The sequence below is a fragment of the Trematomus bernacchii genome, unplaced genomic scaffold (genome assembly GCF_902827165.1).
Source record: "Trematomus bernacchii unplaced genomic scaffold, fTreBer1.1, whole genome shotgun sequence".
NCBI classification, from domain to species: Eukaryota; Metazoa; Chordata; class Actinopteri; order Perciformes; family Nototheniidae; genus Trematomus; species Trematomus bernacchii.
The window spans coordinates 6,410,289-6,436,036 of record NW_022987839.1 but is presented as its reverse complement, the minus strand read 5'-3'; the positions used below and the strand labels follow the sequence as shown (position 1 = coordinate 6,436,036).

Genomic DNA, 25,748 nt, shown 5'->3' with positions numbered 1-25,748 from the left:
TGTTCTCTGAGGGGAGGCTCACCTTCCCACACTTTGAAAACCCCTGCATTAGAACACACTACAGGAAAGGGAAAAACCCAAAAAGCAGAATAGGGCCTCTTTAAGAACGACAGCGTGTCAACATTAACACAAGTTGATAAATATTTGCGAAGGGCATTACAAATGACCTTGCCCTAAACACACATGGCTGTGTGTTGTGTGAGCGCTGCACCTCTGTGTGTCTCACTCTCCGGTGAAGGTGGGGTTGCTCACCGTGGTGGTGGCCGTCTGGAACAGAGGGTTGTCAGCCTGGCAACACACAAATCAAAATGCTTAGTTTCTTTCATCTATGTTGTTTTTTTAAGTTATTATGTTTTCAGGTATTCTGTGTGTCTCTTATTCACTTCTCAAAAATTCATACGCTAATGAAGATAATTTCACACAAATGATACAATCATTTTTAATACAATAAAATATGAAATAAAGGGATATTTTCTTTAACACTAAAGTTTAAGTTTTAAAATCATATGAAACAAGCAAATACAAATTCCACACAGTCCCATTAGGCGCTTTCACACCGCAGTACTTTTCCCACAAAGGTTCACCAGAACTTAGTTCATGACAACTCTTTAGTTCTCATGAACTAAGTACAGATCGCGTTCACACCGGAATAAGTCCCTGGGGGAGGATTAGGCAAATAAAACCGCTGACGTCACTTCTTCTTCTTCTGCTTTGGGTTTACTGGCAGGCCGCAAACAACTTCACGGCGTATACTGCCACCCGAAGTCCCCGGCCGGAAGTCCCCGGAGTTGGCGACTGGCTTCAGTAGAAGCTGCTGGGACTCCCAGCAGCTTCTACTGTAAATCGCCAGAACGCCGACACCTCCTCATCTCCACCGCTCCCATGTTTTCTTTTGTGTTGCCATGAGTCTCTCTGCGTTTGTGCGCTGGGCTAATGCTAATGCTAATAATGCTAATGCAAGGATAATAAAATGGCGGCTTCACAAAACGTTTTGGGAGTTTTACGGGGCGTGGTTTGCAATCCGCCCAGCCAATCAGACATAGGAACCTTTTTCTCCCACGAAAGTACCTGCTCTCTAGCAGGACGGAAAAGGGGGTAAAAAGGTTCTCATGAACTAATTCAGTGTTTTAGTCAAGTCACCATTTCACGAGTCCAAGTCACTCTCGAGTCACCACTCTTCGAGTCCGAGTCCAAGTCTGAGTCACCAAGGGAGAGTCGTAGTCGAGTCCGAGTCCAAGTCCGAGTCACCCAAGGAATGTCCGAGTCGAGTCAGAGTCCGAGTCATCATTACCTGTGTTCGAGTCCGAGTCCAAGTCCGAGTCACCCAAGGAGTGTCCGAGTCGAGTCCGAGTCCGAGTCATCATTACCTGTGTTCGAGTCCAAGTCCGAGTCACCCAAGGAGTGTCCGAGTCGAGTCTGAGTCCGAGTCATCATTACCTGTGTTCGAGTCCGAGTCCAAGTCCGAGTCACCTAAGAAGAGTCCAAGTCAAGTCCGAGAAGAATTTCATCGACATAACTACTCTGTAGCTATGGTTGTATGACTAATAAAGAACCTTGACCTTGAGTCACAAGTCTTCATGTATTAATCTTCGTGGATATATGTGTTGAAATTAGGGCTGTCAGTCGATTAAAATATTTAATCGCGATTAATCGCATGATTGTCCATAGTTAATCGCGATTAATCGCAAATTAATCGCACATTTTTTATCTGTTCTAAATGTACCTTAGAGGGATATCTTTCAAGTTTTTAATACTCTTATCAACATATGAGTGGACAAATATGCTTTATATGTTTGTTTATTATCATTTGAACAATGACAAATATACTCATGAATATTAAACACAACAACCTCTGAACATTACAAATATTCGCCTCAATTCAACCTGGAACCTCTCTCATGCAATAATACAGTGTGTGTGTGTGTGTGTGTGTGTGTGTGTGTGTGTGTGTGTGTGTGTGTGTGTGTGTGTGTGTGTGTGTGTGTGTGTGTGTGTGTGTGTGTGTGTGTGTGTGTGTGTGTGTGTGTGTGTGTGTGTGGAGAGCGAGAGAGAGACACTGTGATGGATCGTTGGAGCTATGTGCAGCTCAAGGCATATATGTTCGAACGGGAGCTGCCTGGACGCTGCAATCATGCAAACGTGTGCTGACTTTTCGTACAATGTCCCACTGTCTGGCTACCTGCATAAAGTCAAGTGCTCGGCGCAGTTGTCGGCGAAATGTCATTGAAACAGCTCCTTATATCCGTTAGCGCAGCTAGCTAGCACCAGATGCTAACAACAACAACACGTAAGGTGTGCCTCGCTCGCGCGAGTCGCGCCACACATACACACTCCCTCCCGGTCCTCCCGATGGCCAGTCCGGGCCTGCCAGTGAGCGTGGAAGTGTGGTCTGCCACAAGCGGGCGGCAGGAGCGGGGCTGTCAGCATCAGCTTGTAGATGGTATTTTACACTCGATGCGCTCTGAAACTACGGCGGCCGAGGACAAAAAATACACATGCGTTAATCGCGTTAAAATAATTAGTGGCGTTAATTTTTTTTTGCGTTAACGCGTTATTAACGCGTTAACTTGACAGCCCTAGTTGAAATATAGCTATAGCTCCTCTACATTGCTTTTATCCTGTCATGTTATACTAATCTGTCTATTGAACTACTGTGAAGCAAGTTTGGCTACAATTCTTATAATAGGTGCTATACAAATATAAAGCTTATTACTAATATTAATATTAATATTATTATTATTATTTTTATTATTGTAAATTACCTTTAATATGTCTAACTATATTTAAAATTAGTTACCTTTTAGAGAAGTGATTATATTTGTATGCCAATATTTTCCTATGGTAAAGTTTTCGTTTTGCACTTTTATTTTGATAGTAATAAGATCGGGACTCTTATTTTGAAGGAACTTTTACCGGTTACATTTGTTTACCGATAAAGATTAAGCCCCAGAAAGCACATGGCTACTTAGCATGCAAAATGACGTCATTCTGCATGTTAAGTAGCCATGTGCTTTCGTGTTATGGCTGAATCTTTATTTATTGATTAGATCACATTACTCTGATGATAGTGTTCAAGACAGCCTATATGTCTGAACTCGATGTTTAGAGTAATGTGTTACGGAGCCTTCTCTTCACTATTGTTTCCACATAACGAGCATTTTGCGCTGCTCTTTTCCAATGTGGAAGCAGAATGTGTGAAAGCATACAGCACGATGCGGGGTGTGTCTCTAGACATCTTTAGACTGGAATAGCGGGCCCAGTACGTGAACTCGCCTCACAGGTGCACATGCCAGGATAGAGGACATCAGACTCCAGAGAAAACTTGCTCGAGTCCGAGTCCAAGTCGGAGCGTCAATGTACAAGTCGAGTCCGAGTCATCGTGGGGGAAAAAATTCACGAGTCCGAGTCCAAGTCAGCGTACGCGAGAATTCACGAGTCCGAGTCCAAGTCATCATGCGCGAGAATTCACGAGTCCAAGTCCGAGTCGCGTCAATCAGTGCGCGAGTCCGAGTCCCGAAAGATGGCACAATACTCCATCTCTGAACTAATTTTAGTTCCGGCTCTTTTTGGTGTGAACGCGACATTTCGGAACTATATCGGAACTAAAGTGGGAAAAGTACTGCGGTGTGAACGCGCCTAATGATGCTTTTAAACAGCGCACACCACCATACAGAAGGAATACAAATTCCCAAATAACATCTGGTAAATAATAATTGGTGTGCTTTCTAATGTTTTCAGTCTGCTGTTGAGTTTCATTGCATGGCATTAACAAGTTTTGAGTCAGCTCTTAGATTGATATTTCATAAGCATTGAGTGGTAAAATAAATATTTATGTAAACTCATCAATATCCATGCCTTACCTTTTTTTCTGCAACAGCTGTGGGTCAATAGATTTATGATAGCGGCTAATTCTTATTGTTGCCATACGATGAGTGGCCCCTGGCTTTATACAATTAAGAGCAACATGAGCATCGACCCGATGCAGTCCACCATTGTTGTAGTTGTGAGTGGCATTGCCGAGAAAATCATCAACGTAAACGGTGATGTGATGACTTGGGCTCTGTACTAGTTCTAAACAAGCACCAGCACCAGGAGCGGACTGGCCATCGGGACGTTATAAATGACACCCTGCCCACTGTAATTATTCTGTGCGCTGTGTCCTGCTTAGCGGCATGGGACATTTATTGGGAGCAGAATGTATTTTATATTATTCATTTATTAAATATATATTATAGATATATTATATATTATATATAGAATTTTGAATTCAAATCAAGCAATCCAGCATAAGAATAAAGTGTTTTTTGAACACTGAAGGCCCAAGATCAAAAACTAAATTAAAATAATGATAAATTAAAACTTAATATAATAAATGTTTTGGACATTGACCGTTTTGTTTCTTGGTAACAGCCTCTCTCATGCCCCTTTCACACCAACGCAGCTCCCGTTAGCTCCGTGCTTGCGCTCTTCTGCTTCGGAACCGTTTTCTTCTTTTCAGCCCCCGTTTTCTTCACACCGCCCAGAGCCCGACTGGTGCTGCCGCTGCTGCGTCGTGACGTCACCGTTTACGTCCCTGATTTTCTCCTCAACGGCGCTCACTACAACAACAATGGGGGACTGCGTCGGGTCGATGATCGCATACGAAGCCAGATTATTAAATGACTACTTCTCCAACCTTGTACTTTTTTTGTACTGTATTGATTCCATCCGATAGCTCAAAGTAAGGTAGAAATAAACAGAATCACACGAAGCCTGGTTAGTGTTGCCTGACTTTATAAAGTGTGTCACAAGTGTGTGTGGTTGCGTTCTAGTCACTTTGCTCAGCGTTACTGCTTGTTAAAACTTTTATTTGTTGTACTCGCCGTAAACTGTTAGCTCAGGTTGATCTCGCCCCTCTCCGACGTAAGCGTGACGTATGCGGTTCTTGCTTCTAGACCAGGCATGGGCAAACTAAGGGCCGCGGGCCATATACGGCCCGTTGGGCTTTTTAATCCGGCCCGCCGAATATTGGTACAAAATTGTCCAAATTATAGTACCGCATTCATTTTGCCTTTTTCCTGCAATACCCGACATTTCAGTTGATCCCACTAGATGGCGCACTCTAGACACAATTGACCTTTGCTGGAGTCTGGCCCCACTCGGCAACCCGGCAAGATCTAAGAACCAAATACGTCACGCTTACATTGGAGGGGGTCGAGATTAACCTGAGCAATAACAGTTCATGGCGAGTACAGCGAATACAAGTTGTAACAAGCAGTAGCGCTGAGCAAAGTGACTAGAACGCAACCACACACTTATAAAAAACACTTATATAAAGTCAGGCAACACTAACCAGGCTGAGTGTGATTCTGTTTATTTTACCTTACTTTAATGACCATCCGCTCACTGTTATTGAACATTGTGAAGAGGCAGACGTTTTCCTGTTGTTTTGTATTATTGCAGCTATCGGATGGAATCAATACATGGGCTACATGTGGCCATCACAAGTAAAATCATAACGAAAACTACGCCGGTAAAATATGCGTCTAGAAAACGGCTTATGCCACAATATGATAGCAATAAGTAGTCAAGATAGTCTGATTAGCTGCTTGTGTGACAGTCTGACAGTGAATACTTTACAGCGGCTTATTTTTTCAAGCTTGGTAAGAACCGGTTTTCGGGGGGAAAGAGCCGGCTCCGCTGCGGCGTGAACAGCAACAACCGGTGCTTATCAGGCTCTAGCTCCGAACCGGCCCTGGAACCTCGTTGGTGTGAAAGGGGCAATACTCTCACTGAATGTATTTGTATTCATAATCAAAGTTAATGGGAGAAACAATAGATCATGAACATTTAATTGTTTTCATGGATGATGAAAGTTGTATGTGTTCAGATTTATTATCTCATATTTTAACTAGATGATACATCTTTTTTTTTTTTTTAAATGAACAGTAGGAGTGATGCACTTGAGTGTAATCTGTCATATCTGTTCACTTCCCTGAGGGCTAATGATTTTGAAGGATGATCAGGTGGTCGCTCCCCGAGGATTGAGGAATTGTCAAATAAGAGATTTGGGATGCAGCAATAGTCAATGTTCAACTACTGGCAACAGGAAGTCCATCAAAAGATCACAGAAAAACGACATTGTGTGTATGTATATATATATATATATATATATATATATATATATATATATATATATATATATATATATATATATATATATATATATATATATGTATACAATGTTAGCCATAAAGTTGGAATAATTTAGTTTTCAGACACTTTCCTCTTTTTATTCCTATTTAGTTTTCACTTTGATATGTTTGAAAGAGATTGATCAATAATGTTTTGAGAAGATATACACTATCCATCAAGAATAAATCAAATTGTCCAAATCATTAAATAAGAAGCGGTAAAAAATATTTTATTCCAACTTTTTTGGGCAACAATGTATATAAATATATAAATTGTCTCACCTCTGCCCACTTGGATTTCTTCTTTTCATTTTCAAATTTTCTGAATTCTTTTATGTCCTTCATGTAGATGAGTAGCTTGATGAGCATCAGCAGCAGGATGCCAATGAGAGCAACAGATGCAATGGAGCCCCCGATGATAGCTATGACACTGGGGGGCTCCGGACAGTCTGGAGGAACAGGGAGAAATTAGGCTACAGAAAGATTTCCTGATATCGGAAAGGACAGCCTATATCAAAAATTATGAATTGAAGAATAGAGTATGTCTGCTGACATTTTTTAGTGTTTATTTTGGCCGGCTTGTTGGTCAGTCGGCATACCACTTTGGACTATTTGAACTATTTTGTGTTGACATGAATGGTCCCCGGAGAGTGAATCCTAAAAATGATGGTAATCATCTGACTAACTTATATAAAAACTAGTTGCAATGCGATATCTTTAATGATCCTCTGACTTTCCATATTGATTCATATTCATGAACAAATACCTGCAAAACGTCCCATCAGCCTCAGCTGTTTTTGTGTTTAGTGCTTAATAGAAAAATATTAGCATGTAAGAACATCATAAACATTATAGTACACCTGCTGAACAGCATAATCATTTTGAGCATGTTAAAATGCTGTGTCTAGCATTTAGTTAAAAGCACCGCTGTGTCTACAGCCCCACAAACCTGCTAACAGCTTTAGTCTTGTTAAATGTTTCCAAATAGCATACCGACACCAACAATAGTACTTAAATGTAAGAGTTTGATAGCTCTGAAGAATGTTCCACATATTATGAGCTGCTCACCTCTCTGTTTGAGAATTTCAGCCTTGTAGTGATCCTCTCCGACCAACTGATCCAGATTGAACCTGATCCAGCATCCCTCCGTGTCCTTCTGCTGGCACTTCTTGCTTTGTACGGTGAACTGATCAACCATCTCGTGATAAATGCTTTTGCAAGCCGCACTGCAGTTTTTTTTAAAGGGACCGGACTCAAAGCCAAGGCATTCAATGCAGTTCCTGAAAACAAGATTATTTTTAAATTCATAAAATGTTTCCAATTGTTTAAACATGCCATCATTTAAAACATTACTATGAATTTACAAATAATGCATTGACACAAGTATTGTATAAGCATAGGATAATTTTGAGAAATATTACCTATGTTTGCTAAACTTACATTGATTGGATAAGATATAAAATGTTGAAACACAACAGTAAAACAAATGTTCAGATTATCTTTCTGGGTAGATACTGATGATATCAGCGAAGAACTACAAAAAAGTCACATCACAAACATTTATTGTAATAATTACCCGACAAAACGTTAAGCTAATCAATGTTCTTCATGCTGCACCATCTTCCCCCACACACAGTTTAAATCACCCGGGGCATTTTCGCAGCTTTGACATATTATTGGAGTGATTTATTTTTTAAATGTGATAGGTCGACAGTCATTTGAAGTAAAGGTTCAGTAGAAGTTTAAATCCTTACAGTTTGGTCTGGCAGGGGTCTGGGCAGCCGAGGCATTTGTGGCATCGTGGATGCTGGTATCCCTCCTTACACTCGCAGCGGTTACACTTGCAGGTCCCTCTGCCGTAGCACACAGTGTTGTTGAGGGTCCGACAGCCCTCCTCACTCACCATACACTGACAGGCTGAGCCTTCAAAGCCTGTATAGCATTCACATGTGCCACAATTGCATTTACCGTTTCCTACAAGTAGAGAAATGGAGAAAAGAGTTAAAGTACATTTGCAGTATGTAAAATAATAATGACCTGTGTCACTCAGAGCCTAGGTACACAACATTGTGAGTGACAGGGAGATCCCATTGGGCAGAATGTGGGAGGTGTTGGTAGTTCTATAACTATATCTTGTAAAAACATTTCATGAATGTTATGTCTTTAAGTTAAAACAAATATTGGGGTTTTCCTGGTACTTTGCTTTATGCTTTACAAATGATTTATGAGAAAGTAAATGCAATTTACCCATATGTTAGGTCTTAGAGATACAAAGTGTTTTGATGAAAGTACCTATAGGCTATCTGGTAAAACACACAATGAAAAAAGTTATGTTTTTGGAAAATGACTAAAACTCTACCTCCACATAGTTTATTCTGGAACTTCTCACAGTGTTCATCGTCACACTCGCAGAAGTCACCATGGTAACTACTTCCACCCTCTGTGGTGTGGCACTGGCACCTGCCACATACACAATCTCCTCTGCCCTCACACTCTGTGCCGTTGTTCCTCTGACAGGACGCTCGCAGCGTGATCTCGTCTTTTTCCCCAATAGAGCACTCGCAGAACTGACCGATGGAGCCTTCACTGCAGCTGATTGAGGACAAGTTGGAGAGAGCAACACAACCTTAATTACAGGAACTATTGCTACGTTTTGGTATTAGCGGTATGCTATTTGGAAACATTTACCAGGCTCAAGTTTGTGGGGCTGTAGACACAGCTGTGCTTCGAGGTAAATGCTAGAACCAGTATGTTAACATGCTCAAAAATCACAATGATCTTCAGCAGGTGTAATGTTTATGATGTTCACACATGCCAACATTTGCTAATTAGCACTGAACACAAAGACAGCTGAGGTGAATGGGAAGTTTTGCAGGTAACTGGTCATGTAGTTTACAATTTTGAAATAAACACAATCCCTTGAAATGCCACACTGAACGGTTCCTTTAAGTTTCGGTGATTATGAAGGGACACTAATGCATTGTTGGGGACTGCAGTTCAGTGGGTCTTCCCATTGACTCTCACAGTTTGTAGATAGGGTCCCTGCCAATATGTAGTTAATGCCTAGTAGTCTTAAAGTGAAATACATGTCCTCCATCCTCTGCTGTCACTGTGACATCAAATGTAATCTGGAGGGATAAGGTAGGGTTGAAGAGGTGTAGTACAGGCTATTTTATGACATTTACTGAAGTTTGTGGGCATATTTAACATAAACCTCTTCAGTTTTCGATCTGGATAGTACAATTCTTTGATGGATAAATGGTTAATTTCTCAGTACATTCTTTTTAAATTCCAAGTTCCTGTAGCGCATTATGATCATATATACGGTGGGAGTTGTAAAGCTTACCTGCAAATACCACAGCTAACTCTTCCTGTGCCGTTGCAGTGTGGGTGATTGCTGTCCTGTGGGTCTTCACATTTACACTCACAGTTTGAAGATAGGGTCACTGTCAATGTGTCTTTAATTCCCAGTGGTCTTATGGTGAAAGACTTGTCTTCAATACATGTGTCTGCTGTCACTGTGACATTAAAATAAATCTGGAGAGGGAAGGCAGGGTTAAAGAGTCAGAGCTGTAAAGGCAAGGCAAGGCAAGGCAAGGCACGTTTATTTATATAGCACCTTTCAACACAAGGCAATTCAAAGTGCTTTAAAAATATGAAAATATGTATTGTGACACTTTAAATATATAAAAAACACACACTGGTTTTAATGGTAAACTTGTGAAAGCCACATTCTTGATCCCCCCTTGTACTTATATTCATTTCAATGGAACTCTTCCTTCCAGCTTCTTTACTTTTTACAGTAATTTGTCTTATGTCTTAAGTGCCTTTGTACATGCCTCTTTACCAAAGTCTTGTTGGCTGTTGGCTTCAGATGAAAAGTGCCTTTTTACCACTAAAAAACCCAGATATATTTGCAGCACGGACGTATTTCTTTCCTCCTGGAAATTCAGGACTGGCGGTGAAGATATTTCAGGTGAACTGTGCTGCAACAAGTTTCTCAACCCGCTATGCTCACTTCCCCCATAGAGACTGCACTGACAATATGGTTTCATAATTATAGTGACACCTACTGGCAACAAGAAGTCAGCCCTATATGATAGACATCATCCAATTTACATTAAATTACATTGTATGTTCCTCACATGATGTATAGGGCAACATAATGGTTGTTAGGCGTGTGTTATAGCACCACATAATAGAGAGGGGAAATGGTGTAGGATTCATTCATTTTGTAAATTCTTCATTCAATATGTCATGACGAAGACGCTGAAGTAAGAAGAGTGACAGTCAGCGGCGTAGCTGCCTTATAATGTGAGGCCGATACACGCATTCATGTAGTCTCGTCCTGATTGGCGGGCTACGTTTATCAAATGTTAATTCAGTGGGAGAACGCTTGCGTGTTATTATCTCTTGTGTGATTTAGAACTGCCATCCAGCACCCCAGCCACTTGTGTTGCCCCCAGGTTTTCTCTCCTATACATCCTCCCCCTAAAAAACCTCCGCCAAGATGGCATCCGTTTCCACTGCAATGTTGATGATATTTAACCTCACTCCTCCTCCAAGACCGTCACACCTACCACCCTGTCAATTCTAAACGCCTTTAGGTCCTACCCTGCCGATTTTTTCACCATATTGTAATGTTGGGTTTTATTACATTCTGCATTTTGTATTAGTGCGGCAGCAGTTATTACAAAAACGTCTGTCTGCGACCGCATTTTTCTGGGTCCTGCATGTCTGTACAACCACTACTGTCATGTTGGGCATACCGTTTTACAACATCTTATCATGTTTGGAAGTATTACTGTTCAACTTAAAGTTTGAATATGTTAGTGTTGAACTTCAACTGGAAGGAGAGCTTATATGGATGATGTGAGGTATTTAGTATTTAGAAGTGAAGTATTTACCAATCAAATAGTATATGTTTGGTAAACTGTTTATGCTTACTTATTAAAACAGTGACTTGTATTGTCTGTGTTTTTTCATAGTAGTACTCGAGCACATTTTTTAATTTTAAGAAATTATTTTGAATTGTTCAAATTCACTTTCTACTGATAAACTCACATCACCAGTTGAGATCTTTTTATTCCAGTTTAGTTTTTCTTATTAATTTCATTGCATTGTGTTTTTTTTCATTTGTGTATGTGTTTGTTTGGATGTTGGTATGAAATGTTTTTTAAATGTAAATGTGTCATGAGTAATGAGATAAAAGGAGCTATGATACATTTAAATGTGTTTATTAGTTATATCATTATTATTACCCTACTAAATCCAGTGCCACAAGGACCTCAAATGAATATAACAGGAATTTTAAATGAACATCAAATTGAAAAGTTAAAAAATACTACAGAAAGAACTGACCTCCTCTCCCACTGGTACATTATCACAAATCCCTTCGCTCTCCCCTGCTGGTCCTGCACCCTTGCAGTTAGGGGTGTAGACAACGCTCACATGCTCAGGCAGATTGTCATGGGTCACAGTCACTTTGGATGACAACCTCTGCCATGGAGTGCACATTCAAGAGGGTTGGATAAAACAAAAACGTGTGAGGAAAATAACTGACAGATGCACACCCAACAAAAAGGAGAATGTGATAAACGGACAACTTACTTTGTAGGCCTCCTTGATCAATTGAACCACATTTTTGGAATCTGAGGACAGAACTCCCACCTCTGATTTTGGAATCAATTTAGTGAGTTGCTGGGATAAAAAACAAGGTTAAATTAAAAACAATTAGCATAAGAATGAAATGTGTGAACTATGAATAAATGAAATGAGGCACAAAAACAAAAGGTACATTTATTTTACCTTGTACACATCCTCCACATTTTCTGTCACTGCAAATATTGGCTGAATATTGTTTTTTTCCAACTGCATGGCTAGTTGTCCAACAGATGGGTAGTCCTGCACACAACCATCCAAGAAATCAGTGACATTTTGTTAACCTTATGTTACACACCTTAAATAACTATTTAAGGTGCTAAACTCACTACACAAGTTTTTCAACAATGTATTACTATCTTGGTAACCATGCCACTGCAACAAATTAATTCAGAAATCAGAATCAGAAATCCTTTATCAGTCCCACATCGGGGACATTTACATTGTTACAGCAAAAGTGGCATGGCAGGTAAAAAAAAGGCATTTGCTTATGTGATTCCATACCATTTCATTGCTTTTGGTGTACAAGCTGTTTTCTATGTGGCACTGTTCATCATTGGGTTCCAGTATGCCAGCTAATTTTCCATCTCCGGCCATGTGGAATCCGGCATCAGTGGTCAGCACAATCAGCCGAGTGCTGCTGTTCCTCCAACCTATTCTTTCCTAAACAACGATAAATGTGTAAGGGACAATTTAAGTAAGAACACTTTAAAGGCCCATTTAATTGAAATTTGAATTTTTCACTTTAAAGTGGACCTATCATGCTATATTTGAATAATATAGTGTAGGACCATACCTATATAAGGCATATTTATACTTTTTTTTTTTCAAAATACCAAACAGATCATGCATTTTAGCCATGCCTCATTTCGCTCAATTTGAAAAATGTTAGCTCTGTTTTTGCAAGGGTTGATTCTGTGAGCAACAGCACCATCTACAGGCCTGGCATATGTACTACAGCGTCTCCAGCGCTTTCGAACGGCAATGCCGTGGTTGTCTCCTCCTGATTGGTGGAGTTGGCCCAATAGCCGTAGCGCCACCGTCCTGACGTCAGGACAGTGTTCAAATCTGGATCAGTTTTGATCAGATCCGTTGCAGCCCCTTTTTTTAGAGATTTGGGTATGGAGGAAAATAGAGAGGGTTGTGTTTTCTGACACTTGGTGAGTTCCCTGGAACACCGGGGACACATATTCATGTATAAAAGACGTACAAAAGTGCATTTTGCATGATAGGTCCCCTTTAAGAAAACCCTGTGATCTCCCATATCAGCCTCCTACAAAGTACCTTTAAACCCAAGTAAGATGCATTGTGAAAAACATATGGGAGTAACTACAATGAGGATGTTGTAATGCTTCTGGTCCTAGGTTTAGGATGCCAGAACACTTGGTTAAGGCTAGGGAAAGATTGTGTATTTAGTTTGGATAGAAAACGTTTTTTTGACATTGTGATTGTGTTAAAGACAAAATGAAATGATGGGGATGGTAAGCTTTTGTTGAGCTGCATTTTATATCTTGATATATGAACCATCTAGATGATGGGATAAATGTACAAATTATGTGATCTACTCTTCCTACCTCAAAGGGCATTATGTACTGCTCTGATAGGCTCCTCCTTTGTACATAAACAGAATACTTTCTCCTGTCAACTCTCTTTTATGTCTATACTTGCTTCCTCAGATCACAGGCCCTTTGATGTTAGAAAAAATAGCATCAAGCCTAATTTTACATGTCAGGACACATGAAGTATATTTTGAAGTTTTGACAACGTCATTAGGTACTGTATACTTCAGAATTCAGTTGCAATTCATAGTGGGTACGGCTATTTCACTGCTTGAAAGCATAGACCCTGAAACATTCTAAATTTGATATTTTACTTCTACTTGAAACGGCCGAAGAGTTTTTTCTTGTTTACTGTTAATCCTTTTCTAATAATGAACCCGTTCTTGCTCTCCTTGTCTAACTCACAGTTCATAGTTACTTCTTTGGTAGATTCCTTACCCCACACACGGCTGCCTGCATCATGGCGTCCAGACTACCTTCTGGAGAGTCCAAGTTCCCAGAAATGAACTCCTCTGTTACTTTTGTTTTGAACTGTTCTTCTTCTGACGTCATACTAAGCACATGTCTGTAGCCAAAGGCAGCCTGGCACTGTTGGTCATTCTCATCACACGGCTTCAGCAGTTTCTCCTTGTTGGTGTTAGTGTAAGGAAGAACTGTCTTATCAACAAATGCACCAAACCCTGTAGTTAAAGAAAGGGCAATTGGTTTGTAATCTTTTTTTCCTTTTCATTAACTGAAATAAAAGGCAAAGCCAGGGGTGATTTACTTGTTTCTCAAGATGTTTGAATGGTGAAATGCAGTGATATTTGTGCAGACCTAACACGTTATACACAGTGGCAGTTCTAGACCAATTTTACGGGGGTGTTACCAAATAATAGACAATTGTATTTTTTATGATTTAAATTGTCAGATTAACATTTGAATCTTATTACCTATTTGAGCAGAATTTGTGATACTCTTCAGAGCTGCAAAAAGATCTTTTCCCAGTCCTTTGACATTTGCCAAGTCATCTTTCATGGAGTAGGACAGGTCCATCAGGTAGTAGAGATCAACAGGATAACCCTGAACTCTTTTGAAAGAAACCCTGAATGTCTTAGGGAGCCCTGTAAAAACAAAAAATAAACACACAAACAGAAAAGAAAGAAAACTGCTCAAGCATATTTGACGTTTAGTGCCCGTAGTTTTTACAATTCGTCAAATCAAATGTGATGATAGTAGCTATTTAAGAACTTTTTTTTGACCAGCCAACACAGGCAACACATCACTGTAGTTCCTTCCGTTCACAAATGTCCGCATCAACTGATTCCACTCACCAGGTCGCAGTCTCAAACTAATCTTCTGTGGACTCAGCTGAACAGGCTCTTTCAGCTGTTTGTCAAATGACACAGACAGAGGATCTGCCTTCACAATGTCTATAGTGTTCTCCGGGGCGATGATTTCTTCCCTCTTGCAGCCTCTCTTCATCAACTGAGCTTTGGTGTCACAGCGCACTGCTTCCTGCTCACCTGCTTTTGTAAAATTCTGTACGAAGAGGATGAAAAACACACGAAAGATATATTATGTTCACTCATCTGTGTCTGCCTATTATGTTGTTTCTATTACTTCTTGCATATGGTTTTAGCAAACTATAGTCTACTCAGGCTTGGGGAGTGACATAATACATAGAACCGCAGTAAGTCTTTTGAAGGTTACTTTTAAGATCACTATAATTGAGAGTTGAGCAAATTTGTAATGATCTCAAATGCCACAACACTACGGATACTAGTTTTTTGGGGTACCTCTTTAGTTTTGGAAAAAGAGGTTAGGGTTCAAAGTTTTCTTTATTTACAATCAGCAAAGTAGGTCTACCTAAACATTACATTGGAAAAGGAGGGAACTTTTCTGTAATAGTTTAAATATTTCATCTTATTTGTTGCAGGCGCTATATCTAAGCACAATTAACATGACCAATGGGATAAAGGTGTCTGGTTGGAATGTAAGGGGGGTTGAAAACTATGTGAAAATGAAACATATTCAAAATTATTCTATACAACATAATATTGATATAGCCTTTCTGCAGGAGACACATCTGACAGACACAGAGCATGTTAAACTAACACAAGGAAATTATAGCCAGATATTCTTTCATCATAGACAACCCAAACAAGCCAAGTGGCAATATGTCTTCATAGGAACGTCCCATCCCAGCAGCGACGTGCAGTCAGTCTCCACTGATTTGTTTTGTAAATGTGATTTATGTATGATTCCAATCGCTTTTTATAGTCAAAATCAGCAAATTTGCCGAGCTCCGCTACGGGAGCGATGAGAAGTGAGGCAGGGACGAGCTCTGCCTCACGTAACCCTACAGAAACTGACTGGAGCACGGGCACTAATTTAGCGCGAGCACTTATTTTGTGCCCGCGCTCCAGCCAGTTACTGTGGGGTAAGGTGAGGCACAGATTAGATCTGCCTCACCTCAGATGCGTCACCCCACAAAAACTGGCTGGAGCGCGGGCACTAATCGCGTGCCTGTTACCATCTCACTGTAGGTCACAATTGTAATGTTTGTAGATCCCTTTATTACATGTGTCCTTGCCATCCATAGTCTCTAAATTACTTATTTCACGTATATGATATTTAGGCTCGCTAGTCGCATCATACAACGGCAATGAGAAAGCACCGGAGGAGACAGCCATAATCTCTGCAGCACTGAAGGGGGCGCACGTGAGCCCACAGGTTCTTGTTGCTACTTGTTATTCTACGCAGGGACGGTAGACGCAAACAACAAACTAGACTTTTGAAACTAGAGGAAGATAAGGAGGACTTTTACAAAAAAGTAATAGAGATTGTTGTCCAGAAGGATAGCATGGACTTAATCTTCAAGTCAAGGTAAGACCACAACTGTAAGGAAAATGGGATCTTACTAAGAAAGAGCAATCCAATATTTAGATTTTGGGTAACCTTTTGTTGAACGGTCTGTTTAAAATTTATCGAAAAATCAGACTAAAAAAGCTTTTGAAAATAACAGAATATTTCGATTAAAGGTGGGGTAGGTAAGTTTGAGAAACCGGCTCGAGATACACTTTTTGTTATATTCCATGGAATGCTCTTAACATCCCGATAGCAATGAATATCTTAAGTGCTTTGATAACAAATCCATAAAAAAATGTCATCTGTGGAAGCCGTAGTACTGTAAAAAGCCGGCCCGGCTAAAATAACTGGATGGCCTACCTGCCTGTCAGCTTTCCATCTGTGCACAAACTTATCTCGTGCCCTCATTGGTCATGTGCGCGTTTGTGTGTGTTGGAGAAGGGGCTCTGTAAGGAAGTGGCAGATTTTTTCCGGCTGTGTATTTTCAAATTCTAGCGCACTCGAGCTGGTTTCTCCAAAATTACCTACCCCACCTTTAAGGTCAAAATATAATATTTGTAAATCTGACTCTGAAAGAGTCAGTGCCTCACCAGCCATGAACCTCACCGCACGTCACTGCATCCTAGGTAAACTCTGTCACCAACAACACTTTTGGAAGATTTGTGACAGTATAAGAGCTTTTACAATCTGATCCCATGACACTGGTTAATGTATACGGTACAAATACCCAATATTTAGAATCCCCAATTCTTTGAGAAATTATTCTTAAATCTATCGGACCCTCACATGGGAGGAGATTTCAATCAAGTTCCAGACCTGATCCTCGATCGCTCTTCTCAGAAGACCAGCTCTTTAACACAAAGTGCTACACTTCTAAATGAGGAAATGCTGAGAATGGGGCCCATTGATATTTAGTGTACGCTTAATAAGAACACTAGAGAATACTCATTTACTCTCTGTACTCTCTGTACTCTCTGTCCACAATAGTTATACCAGTACAGATTCACTGTTGATACCCTCCCCCAAGGTACATCAGGAGGTTACCTCAAGTGAGTATTTGGCAAGGACCTTATCGGATCATGCTGCCTTGCTAACTTGCGTAACAATTCAGAATTTAGTGATTAAAATTGGCAATGAAATCGACAGAATCTTTTAATATAAATCAAAATACAGCTAATCCTAACACTATATGGGACGCCATAAAAACCTTGTCACAGAGGCCAAATCTTATTTTACACCTTTGGTAAATGTAAATAGTACGTGAATAATTTCCAAACTCTGGAATAAAATATTAAAGAACAAGAAAAACATCACGTATAGTCAAATAACAGTGCTATTTTCAAACAACTTAAGTCAATACAGCTGGAATATAAATTACTTAATAAGCATTAAACAAAAAAGGCAATACAAATAATGAAACACAGATATTACGAACAAGGAGATCAGCCAGGGAAACGATTAGCCTGGCAGATTAAAGAGGAGGAAGCAGGGGTTATGACTGTTACGGCCCGTCCACACAGCAGCGTTAACAAATCTTGGAACGCTTCTGCCCATTCACTTTGAATGGGGTGACGTCACTTTGCCTGACTTTTCGCCAAACTGCATTGTGGGCAGCAGAGCGGAGATTTTCAGGATTTTCAGGATTCAAAGTTGAGCAATGTTCAACTTTTGAAGCTGAGGTGGAAGCGTCAGCCAATCAAATCCCGTGTATGCAAATCTGACAGTTCAAGCGCTAGCCAATCAAACCGTGTGTAAGCTGGGAGAGACATACCGCAGGCCATTTCTTCATATTCCAAAAAATGGAGGAGAAATTAGCGGTAGGGAATCACCCGGTGCTTTATGACCAGTCCCTATTTACCTACCGGGATATAAACCGGAGGAGCCAGGCATGGAGGGAGGTGGCAGAGATGGTGGTAGGTTTTCGCCTGTTTGGGGAGTTTATATCCAGTTTACTTCGGGCTTTTTTGCTTCTTATGTCGCGGGCGGGAGATTCATGTGATTGGTTGTTGGTGCCTTGCTCGCAAAAAATCCCCAAGCTTCAGATACGCCTACCTCCAAGATTTTTTTAACGCTGCTGTGTGGACGAGCCGTTACACTTTAAACAGATTTTATGATCTGGCCCTGAATTCGATTATGTCTTGACCAGGGGCGGCGCCAGGGGGTAGCTTGGAGTTGCTATAGCAACTCCAACAATTGGCCTAGCAACGGCTTAGCAACCCCATTGTTTTGTTATGAAAATGTATCTATATATATTTATACACATTCTCGCGAGATCTACCAGGGGTCATTGTAAGTTAAAGCGCAAACTGTTACTTGGCTAATGTTGTTATAATTCTCAGTATGTGAACACAGATCGAAAATGGAAAGATTTCTCACAAGTCAGCGTAAACGGCCGCGATCTCCAACGGAGCCCTGTGTGTGTGTGTGTGTGTGTGTGTGTGTGTGTGTGTGTGTGTGTGTGTGTGTGTGTGTGTGTGTGTGTGTGAGTGTGTGTGTGTGTGTTTGTGTGTGTGTGTGTCTGTCTGTTTGCGGTGTGGTGATGAGGTTAAATGCCACAGCATGCCAGTTGAAACAGTGAACGATCGCTATTGTGTACGCTTAGGGTGTAATGGTATTATACACAAATATTGTAGGAGCACAGAATCAGTGTTCAAATTCTGCTTTTACAAACTTATTTTGGTTGTGCTTACCTTGCAAAGTAATGTTAGAAGTGTCAAAGGAATGTTTTAATGTAATTATTAATGATAATATTGTAGCGTGTCCAAGTTAATAGTTATTTCAGTTATCAGATGTGCACAGTTGAGTACATTTGTAAAGTTATTTAGGCAATGTTGTTGGTGGGAGTTAGGGAAACCGCCCCTTCCAGGTGTGTGTGTGCGTTTTCCGGTGTGTGTGTGTGTGTAGGGACTGGGAGTACGAGACGGTAGGAGTTGTGTTCGAGTGTGGGGAAAAGTCATAATGAGTGTTATACTATTGATTGGCTCTAGGCGTGGCTGTGGCCGTCAATACCATAAAATAAAGAGAACGTTTTCGACATTGAAGGCTCGTGATCTGTGATCTTGAATAGCGGTGAACGCTACAATATGAACAGGCTCGTGCTTGGCCCACTGGTATTGTTTGTTTATTTATTTTGAAAATTAACTAGCAACGCCGTGCTGTCATATAGCAACTGATGTTGACCATCAGTCAGTGCCCCACCTAAATCAGGAAAATCTAGACATACCTCCTGAGTAGAAAGTTTATAGGTTACATAAATTGTGTTTCTCACCAGCTGTTTGCACCACACACACTCTGGCGCAGATCTCATACAGTCACCACATGAGTTGACCATCGACTTTGAGCAACCTTTCTCCTGTTGACACAATCCTGCAGAGAAAAACACAAACTCTGTGCAACATCAACTCAAGATATTGAACCATGAATTCTTAATTCTAAACATTATTATCATTATTATTTATCAAGATTGTGTGTTTTGTTTTTGGACAATTACATTTATAGCCTCTTACTATGCAATGACAGTGGATAAAATGCTCTGATGAACTGCAGGGCTTGCTCGCACACATGTCTAATTTGGCATTGCAGTCATTTCACTCATTAATATAACAAATATGTTTTAGTTGAGCTTTAAAGATTTTCAATTAAATTAGGTAATGTTAACGTTTTCAAAACTTACCATTTTTACCCATCAGCATGAGCAGAAGAAGCAGCAAATAATTCTCCATTTCCTGTAAACCAATACACATGTTCAATGTAAACCTTAACTGACATTCATTATTCTATTAACTTTACATTGGCATTACTTGTACGAGCCACAGATTGGATCTCATTAATGAATAATTAATGTGTTCCACAATTGGTTTTCGCATTGATTAAGAGTAAAATTCCTTAAAATGAACAAACATCGAACTGATGAAAATACAATCTTAAAAAAAAGGTAACCCATTGGAACAAATAATAAACTGTGACATTTTCCGAGAATGAGGTGTAAATATCAAAAGCTTGGCCTTATAATTAAATGCTTGCATTTCATGCATGCATGCAGAGAAGTAAAGTAAAAGGTTTTCAGGAAAGGGGGCTGTTCTGCCATTGAGTTTGATTTAAATAGTGTGAAATGTTTGTAGTGTATCCCACTCTTAACTCAATCTTCTTTCTGTGTTTCACATGCACCTTACTTTTTCTGTCCGCCCTTTTGTCAATTCCCCAAATATGATCATATAACATCTTAGTTTTATATAACAAACAATAAATCTACTTTTCATTGAAATGTTATTTATCAGGTCAATTACTAACTCTGAATGTGGTAAAGATATGTTCCTTAATGTTTATGTGTATTTTAAGAGAAATGTAGTCATTAGCCGCGTTCTAAGTGCCGGCACTAAGTACGGCAAAGTAGGCCTACTTGGTGTGAACGCGGCTATTAGGTTATTTTTCTTTGCTTTATTTCAAGGTTATCAACCTACACTAAACTATTACTACCACCAATGTAAAATGACCATCTTCATTCAATACAAAATAAGGTTTCCAAAGGCTGTTTCAAGTTTGAAAAGAAAGGCTGGTTGCCAAAGGGTTACATTTGAGCAGTGCAACAATCCCAGGGAATTTGAGACTTGAACTTGGGGGAGCTGGAGTTTTGGGGAGTGTTGTGTGCAATAACATTCCATTTTGTATGGGGAGGAAGCATGAGGGTGTGGCGTCTTGATTTCAGTTTGGCAAATGTGTCAATCACTTTGCCATCATCAAGGCCATGTGTCTAATTGAACCATCACTACATATACGCCTTCCATGTCACTCTTGATTTTCCTCCAACAGTATATGAAGTTATTGAGCTATATTTAATTGTTTTAATGTGATACGCTATAAATAAATGTGTTGTTATTATTGTTGTTATTAATAATAATATTAATTTCCTATTGTGCACACACACATACACACAAACTAATCTGTGTAGTGTCTTCAAATGTCCACTAGATGTCAATAATACACAATGAACAAGGAACATAACATGGTAGGTTACTTTATGGCACACTAATGTGTAACTCTCAAATAATGAGTCGATTTTTTATTTGATAATAATTCAATGGAAGCATGAAATAGCCTGTTGCTAGCTTGGCATGGCTGCTTGCTATATAAAGTGAACTATGGTAGCCTGAGTCAAAATATGTTACATTTTTCAATCAATCACCAAGAGGATGCATATGCTTCAAGTCAAGTGGAGTTTATGTATATAGTAGGCTACATTTCAAAATACAAGCATAGACTCAATGTTAGGTTTAAGAAGGCGACGTGTTTTGTTTTGGTTGGATCCACCGTGTTTCTGACAGTTCCTGGTCATTATTGGTGTTAATCGAGAGATAACAATCTGAAGTACTGGAATATAATGTAAACATAGTGGATTAAAATATTTACGAGTTATTTTATAAGGATATGCAGACATAAAGTCAGCCCAATTGTGAACACACGCACACCCCAGTTTTTCGTGCCAGACACGCAGCTGCTTACTAGCACCTGGCTGTTCCACATTCATATCACAGTGACTGCAGGCTAGCTGGACTAGCCAACATTAACATTAACGTTAGCTAGATAAAGAGCCCTCATCTTCACCAACCTGAGCTTGAAGATGAGGCAGTGGCAACGGGAGATAACTCCTCCACCTCATCTTGCCTGGCCTGCGCCTCGTTGTCTTCATGATCCCTTATATTTGTTTTTAAGTTTCTTATATCCATCATAGCTAGCAAGCTACCACCATGCCAAAGTTACGCAATTTCTCTCTCTAAACAATGAGTTGCTTATCAGAATAATATAAGCATAGGCTAGGTCATTTTAGGCATTTGATCAAACATGAAAATGTGTTTGCCGGTACAGATAGTGCTCGCAGTAGAAATACTACCATTCAAGCATACAGTATGTCCGGTGTATCACACATTATAAAGAGGGGAATAACAGCGGCTCTCTGTGACAGCGGGTTTGTCCATGCTCCAGCGTCTTAAATAGTAACTACTAGTATTTGTATACTTGTAATTGATCATAATTAACAACATTTTATTTTAGTGATTAATACAATTATATTTTCTGATGGATTGACACCACTAAAGATGAAAAATCACCAAAATCATGAGTTTTAAAGGTACACCCTTGCTATGCCAGATTTGCACTTTGAGAGCAAAATGAAGAGATCTATGGATACCTTTCTCAACACCCATATGAAGCAGAACTGTAAACAGATGTACTTTTTCTTTATGGATATTTTACTAATCACTCCCCTTTTAAACTCTATTCTTGTTTTACTGCCATATAGTATTTCATAACTGTTTTTCCTTTATTCTCTTATTTTCTTTATAACTATAATGATCATATGAAGGTGTGCCGCGGAAATAATCTTTTGAATAATTTGTGACCAAACCGTTTGAGACCCACTGAGATAACTTAGGCCCCGCTCACACGGGACCGTTTGCGTTTATGCACAGTATGCGTATTCAAAAAAGTCTTCCGTTCACATGCATTTGTTTCATTTAACGTGTCTGTTCAAACGAGGCCGCTGGAAACGCTGTAGTACATATGCTGGGACTGTAAGTGGCGCTGTAACTTCCGCCAAAATACACCAAAAGCCGCGAAGAAGAGCAACCGATCAGCCCCGCTGCAATGTTGCCATGGCTACCCTTCTGTTTAAGCCCCGAAACTGAAACTGAAACTGAAAGAAACTGAAAGAAACCGAATCTGTGGATATTGCATCCGACAGAAGCACGTCTCCGTGGAGAGGACGGCTCAGAAAGAGAGAGATATTCTCTACAAACACCGGGTGAGATCCTCCTTTGTCAATATAATGGATCAATGCATGAAATCTGACTCTGTTTATTTTGTTTAAGGAGTATATTGGGCGTTAACAATTCTGGTTTGCCTTTTATAATATTATTTCATTCAAGAACCCCTTGTGCGTTTAATTAACACAGCTATTTTTGATAGTTGCTCCAGCAGTGAGCAGGAGAGGTGGGGAGAGGCGGGGCTATCGCTATTTTTTCAGGAAATATTCGTATCGAGGTGATTACACGGACTCGGTTGACCCCCCAGAGCGTTTCGTTTGCAAATCTATCCACCTTGGGACCCGTTATTGTTTGTGGGGTCAGTTTCTATCGGCCTCGTGTAAATAATAGGGCTATACGCACGCGAAACTATGCAGATACAAGCAGTTTTCTCCTCGTGTAAACGGCGCCTTAGACTAAAGTTAAGTATCTAAACACTCAGAGAGTCCTTTAGCTCACCTGAGTCTCTCAGTCTGACGGTACGTCTACACAGCAGCGTTAAAAAAATCTTGGAGGTGGGCGTATCTGAAGCTTGAGGATTTTTTGCGAGCAAGGCACGAACAACCAATCACATGAATCTCCCGCCCGCGAGATACGAAGCAAAAAAGCCCGAAGTAAACTGGATATAAACTCCCCAAACAGGCGAAAACCTACCACTGTCTCTGCCACCTCCCTCCATGCCTGGCTCCTCCGGTTTATATCCCGGTAGGTCTGGTCATAAAGCACCGGGTGATTCGCTACCGCTAATTTCTCCTCCATTTTTTGGAATATGAGGAAATGACCTGCGGTATGTCTCTCCCAGCATACACGCCGTTTGATTGGCTAGAGCTTGAACTGTCAGATTTGCGTACACGGGATTTGATTGGCTGACGCTTCCACCTCAGCCTCAAAAGTTGAACATTGTTCAACTTTGAATCCTGAAAATCCTGAAAATCTCTGCTCGCCTGCCCACAATGCAGTTCGGCGAAAAGTGAGGGAAAGTGACGTCACCCCATTCAAAGTGAATGGGCAGAAGCGTTTCAAGATTTTTTTAACGCTGCTGTGTAGACGTACCGTGAGAGGAGAGGACTCTCCTCCAGCTTGTTGTGGAACAAACAGCTCCTTATGTCCGTTAGTGCAGCTAGCTAACCAGATGCTAACAACACGGTCCCTGCTGGCACCGGTCCCTCCCTCCCCCTCTCTCCCTCTCTCTCTCTCTATCACACTAAATGCGCTATTGCCACACACACACAGAGCCGAGCTTGAATGACACAAGCACACGTTTATTTCCATGCAACTCTCTGATTGGTCTGGTGTCATGCCTCTGTTGCATTCACTGAACACGGGAAATTACAGTGCTGCCGTCCTCTCTTGTGTCATGATGAGGTTCACGTAAAGCACGGTTAATGTATTATATTATTGAGGGAGAATTGTCCGGGGCTACAGAAAAAACAAAGCCCCAGATGCCCAGGCCAGGCGACGCCACTGCCCTCGAGTATTAATTGTCTAACCTGCCAATTTCCCAACAACAGACTGCAGAAATCAGTCATCTTTGTTGACACATTAAATGTAAAAGGGAACAATAAAATGTTCCATAATGGCTTTCCATAATTATTCATGCAAAAACACAAACTAGTTTAATCAAACTAGGGAATTTGCTGCAACAGTTTGTTATGATTTGAAACCTTTTAGCATTGTTTGCATATTGACAATTTAACAACACAACTTTTTCTTTTATGTTTGTTAACCAATTATTAAGTTACTCACTACTTCAACCAAAGAACAGTTGATGTTAAAATATCTTACAGTCCTCGATCAACATGCAATCATTGGACTACATACAGAAATTACTGTCATCTTGTTGAAATGTGAATAATGTATCCTCATAAAGGTTGTATGATATCTTACAAAAAGTAATTCCTCATTGAATTACCACATATGCATACAGTCTTTTTAAAATAAGCACCCTTATTTAGAGCCCTGGTTTTAAAGTTTTAGACTGACATGGTGTCGTGTTCAAAAAGGCTTGTCTCTTTCTCAACACTGTTGACACCATAAAAGGTAATAGAGAACATTAAAGTGTCATCAGTTCACTTCCTCTTTCACCGAGGCTGAAAATGGTCTCAGGACAAAGCAGAATTTGACTTGTATGTTGGAGAAATTAGTAAAAAAAGACCTTACTTATAACTTATCACTCAACTTTATATTACAATTAAGCAGTTTTGGATTCAGAAATCAAATAAGAACTACAATACTACCAATACTTGGTCAGTTATTTCTGTCAGTTCTTAAGTTAGTCAACTTCCTCTTAAAAAACAGGAAGTTTGTTTATGTTGATAATATAAATGTACAAAACAGCGGTGTTGTTACATAGATTTTCTTCTTCATATTTTAGTGTGACAATGTTACAAAATAGATTTGACTCGATGTTTGATGATGTAAAATATAATTAACATCAGATTTGGCTTGAAACACAATATCATCAGGTTGTCATATAAGAATGTGAAAAAAGGGTAATGAGAGTCAAAAAATAATTTTGTTATAAAAGCAAACTCACCAGTAACAGCAGTTAAAGCAGAATTTGACTTGTGTGGTTGATAAACCAGCCTACACCCTCGCACTCCGTGACGGAGGGAACTGTGTCTCAGTAACACTCGAAGCTGTATGAGGCGTCTTTTAAAAGATGTACTGTTTAAATACAGCAGCTAACCCACCCACAAGACAGGAAG

At 40.1% G+C, this 25,748-nt stretch overlaps 1 protein-coding gene across 1 annotated transcript; it reads right to left on the bottom strand.

The window, feature by feature from the left end:
* Positions 1-25,748, bottom strand: itgb2 (integrin, beta 2). Its single transcript, XM_034152977.1, has 16 exons — positions 25,577-25,748; positions 19,917-19,968; positions 19,512-19,609; positions 14,707-14,914; positions 14,326-14,496; positions 13,832-14,073; positions 12,339-12,497; positions 11,982-12,077; positions 11,784-11,873; positions 11,535-11,672; positions 9,520-9,710; positions 8,533-8,765; positions 7,928-8,147; positions 7,242-7,453; positions 6,456-6,622; positions 1-288 (listed from the first exon to the last, which is right to left on the bottom strand). Exons 2-16 carry the CDS (start codon positions 19,963-19,965, stop codon positions 223-225), a joined length of 2,340 nt encoding a protein of 779 aa, XP_034008868.1. The 5' UTR covers positions 19,966-19,968; positions 25,577-25,748; the 3' UTR covers positions 1-222.

Excerpts from the sequence above, each read along its gene's own strand:
- itgb2 (XM_034152977.1), bottom strand. The coding sequence starts at position 19,965 with ATGGAGAATTATTTGCTGCTTCTTCTGCTCATGCTGATGGGTAAAAAT. Across the intron at positions 12,078-12,338 it reads ACACCAAAAGCAATGAAATG|GACTACCCATCTGTTGGACA; the intron begins GTATGGAATCAC and ends GGTTGTGTGCAG. Across the intron at positions 7,454-7,927 it reads GACCCCTGCCAGACCAAACT|GAACTGCATTGAATGCCTTG; the intron begins GTAAGGATTTAA and ends TCTTGTTTTCAG.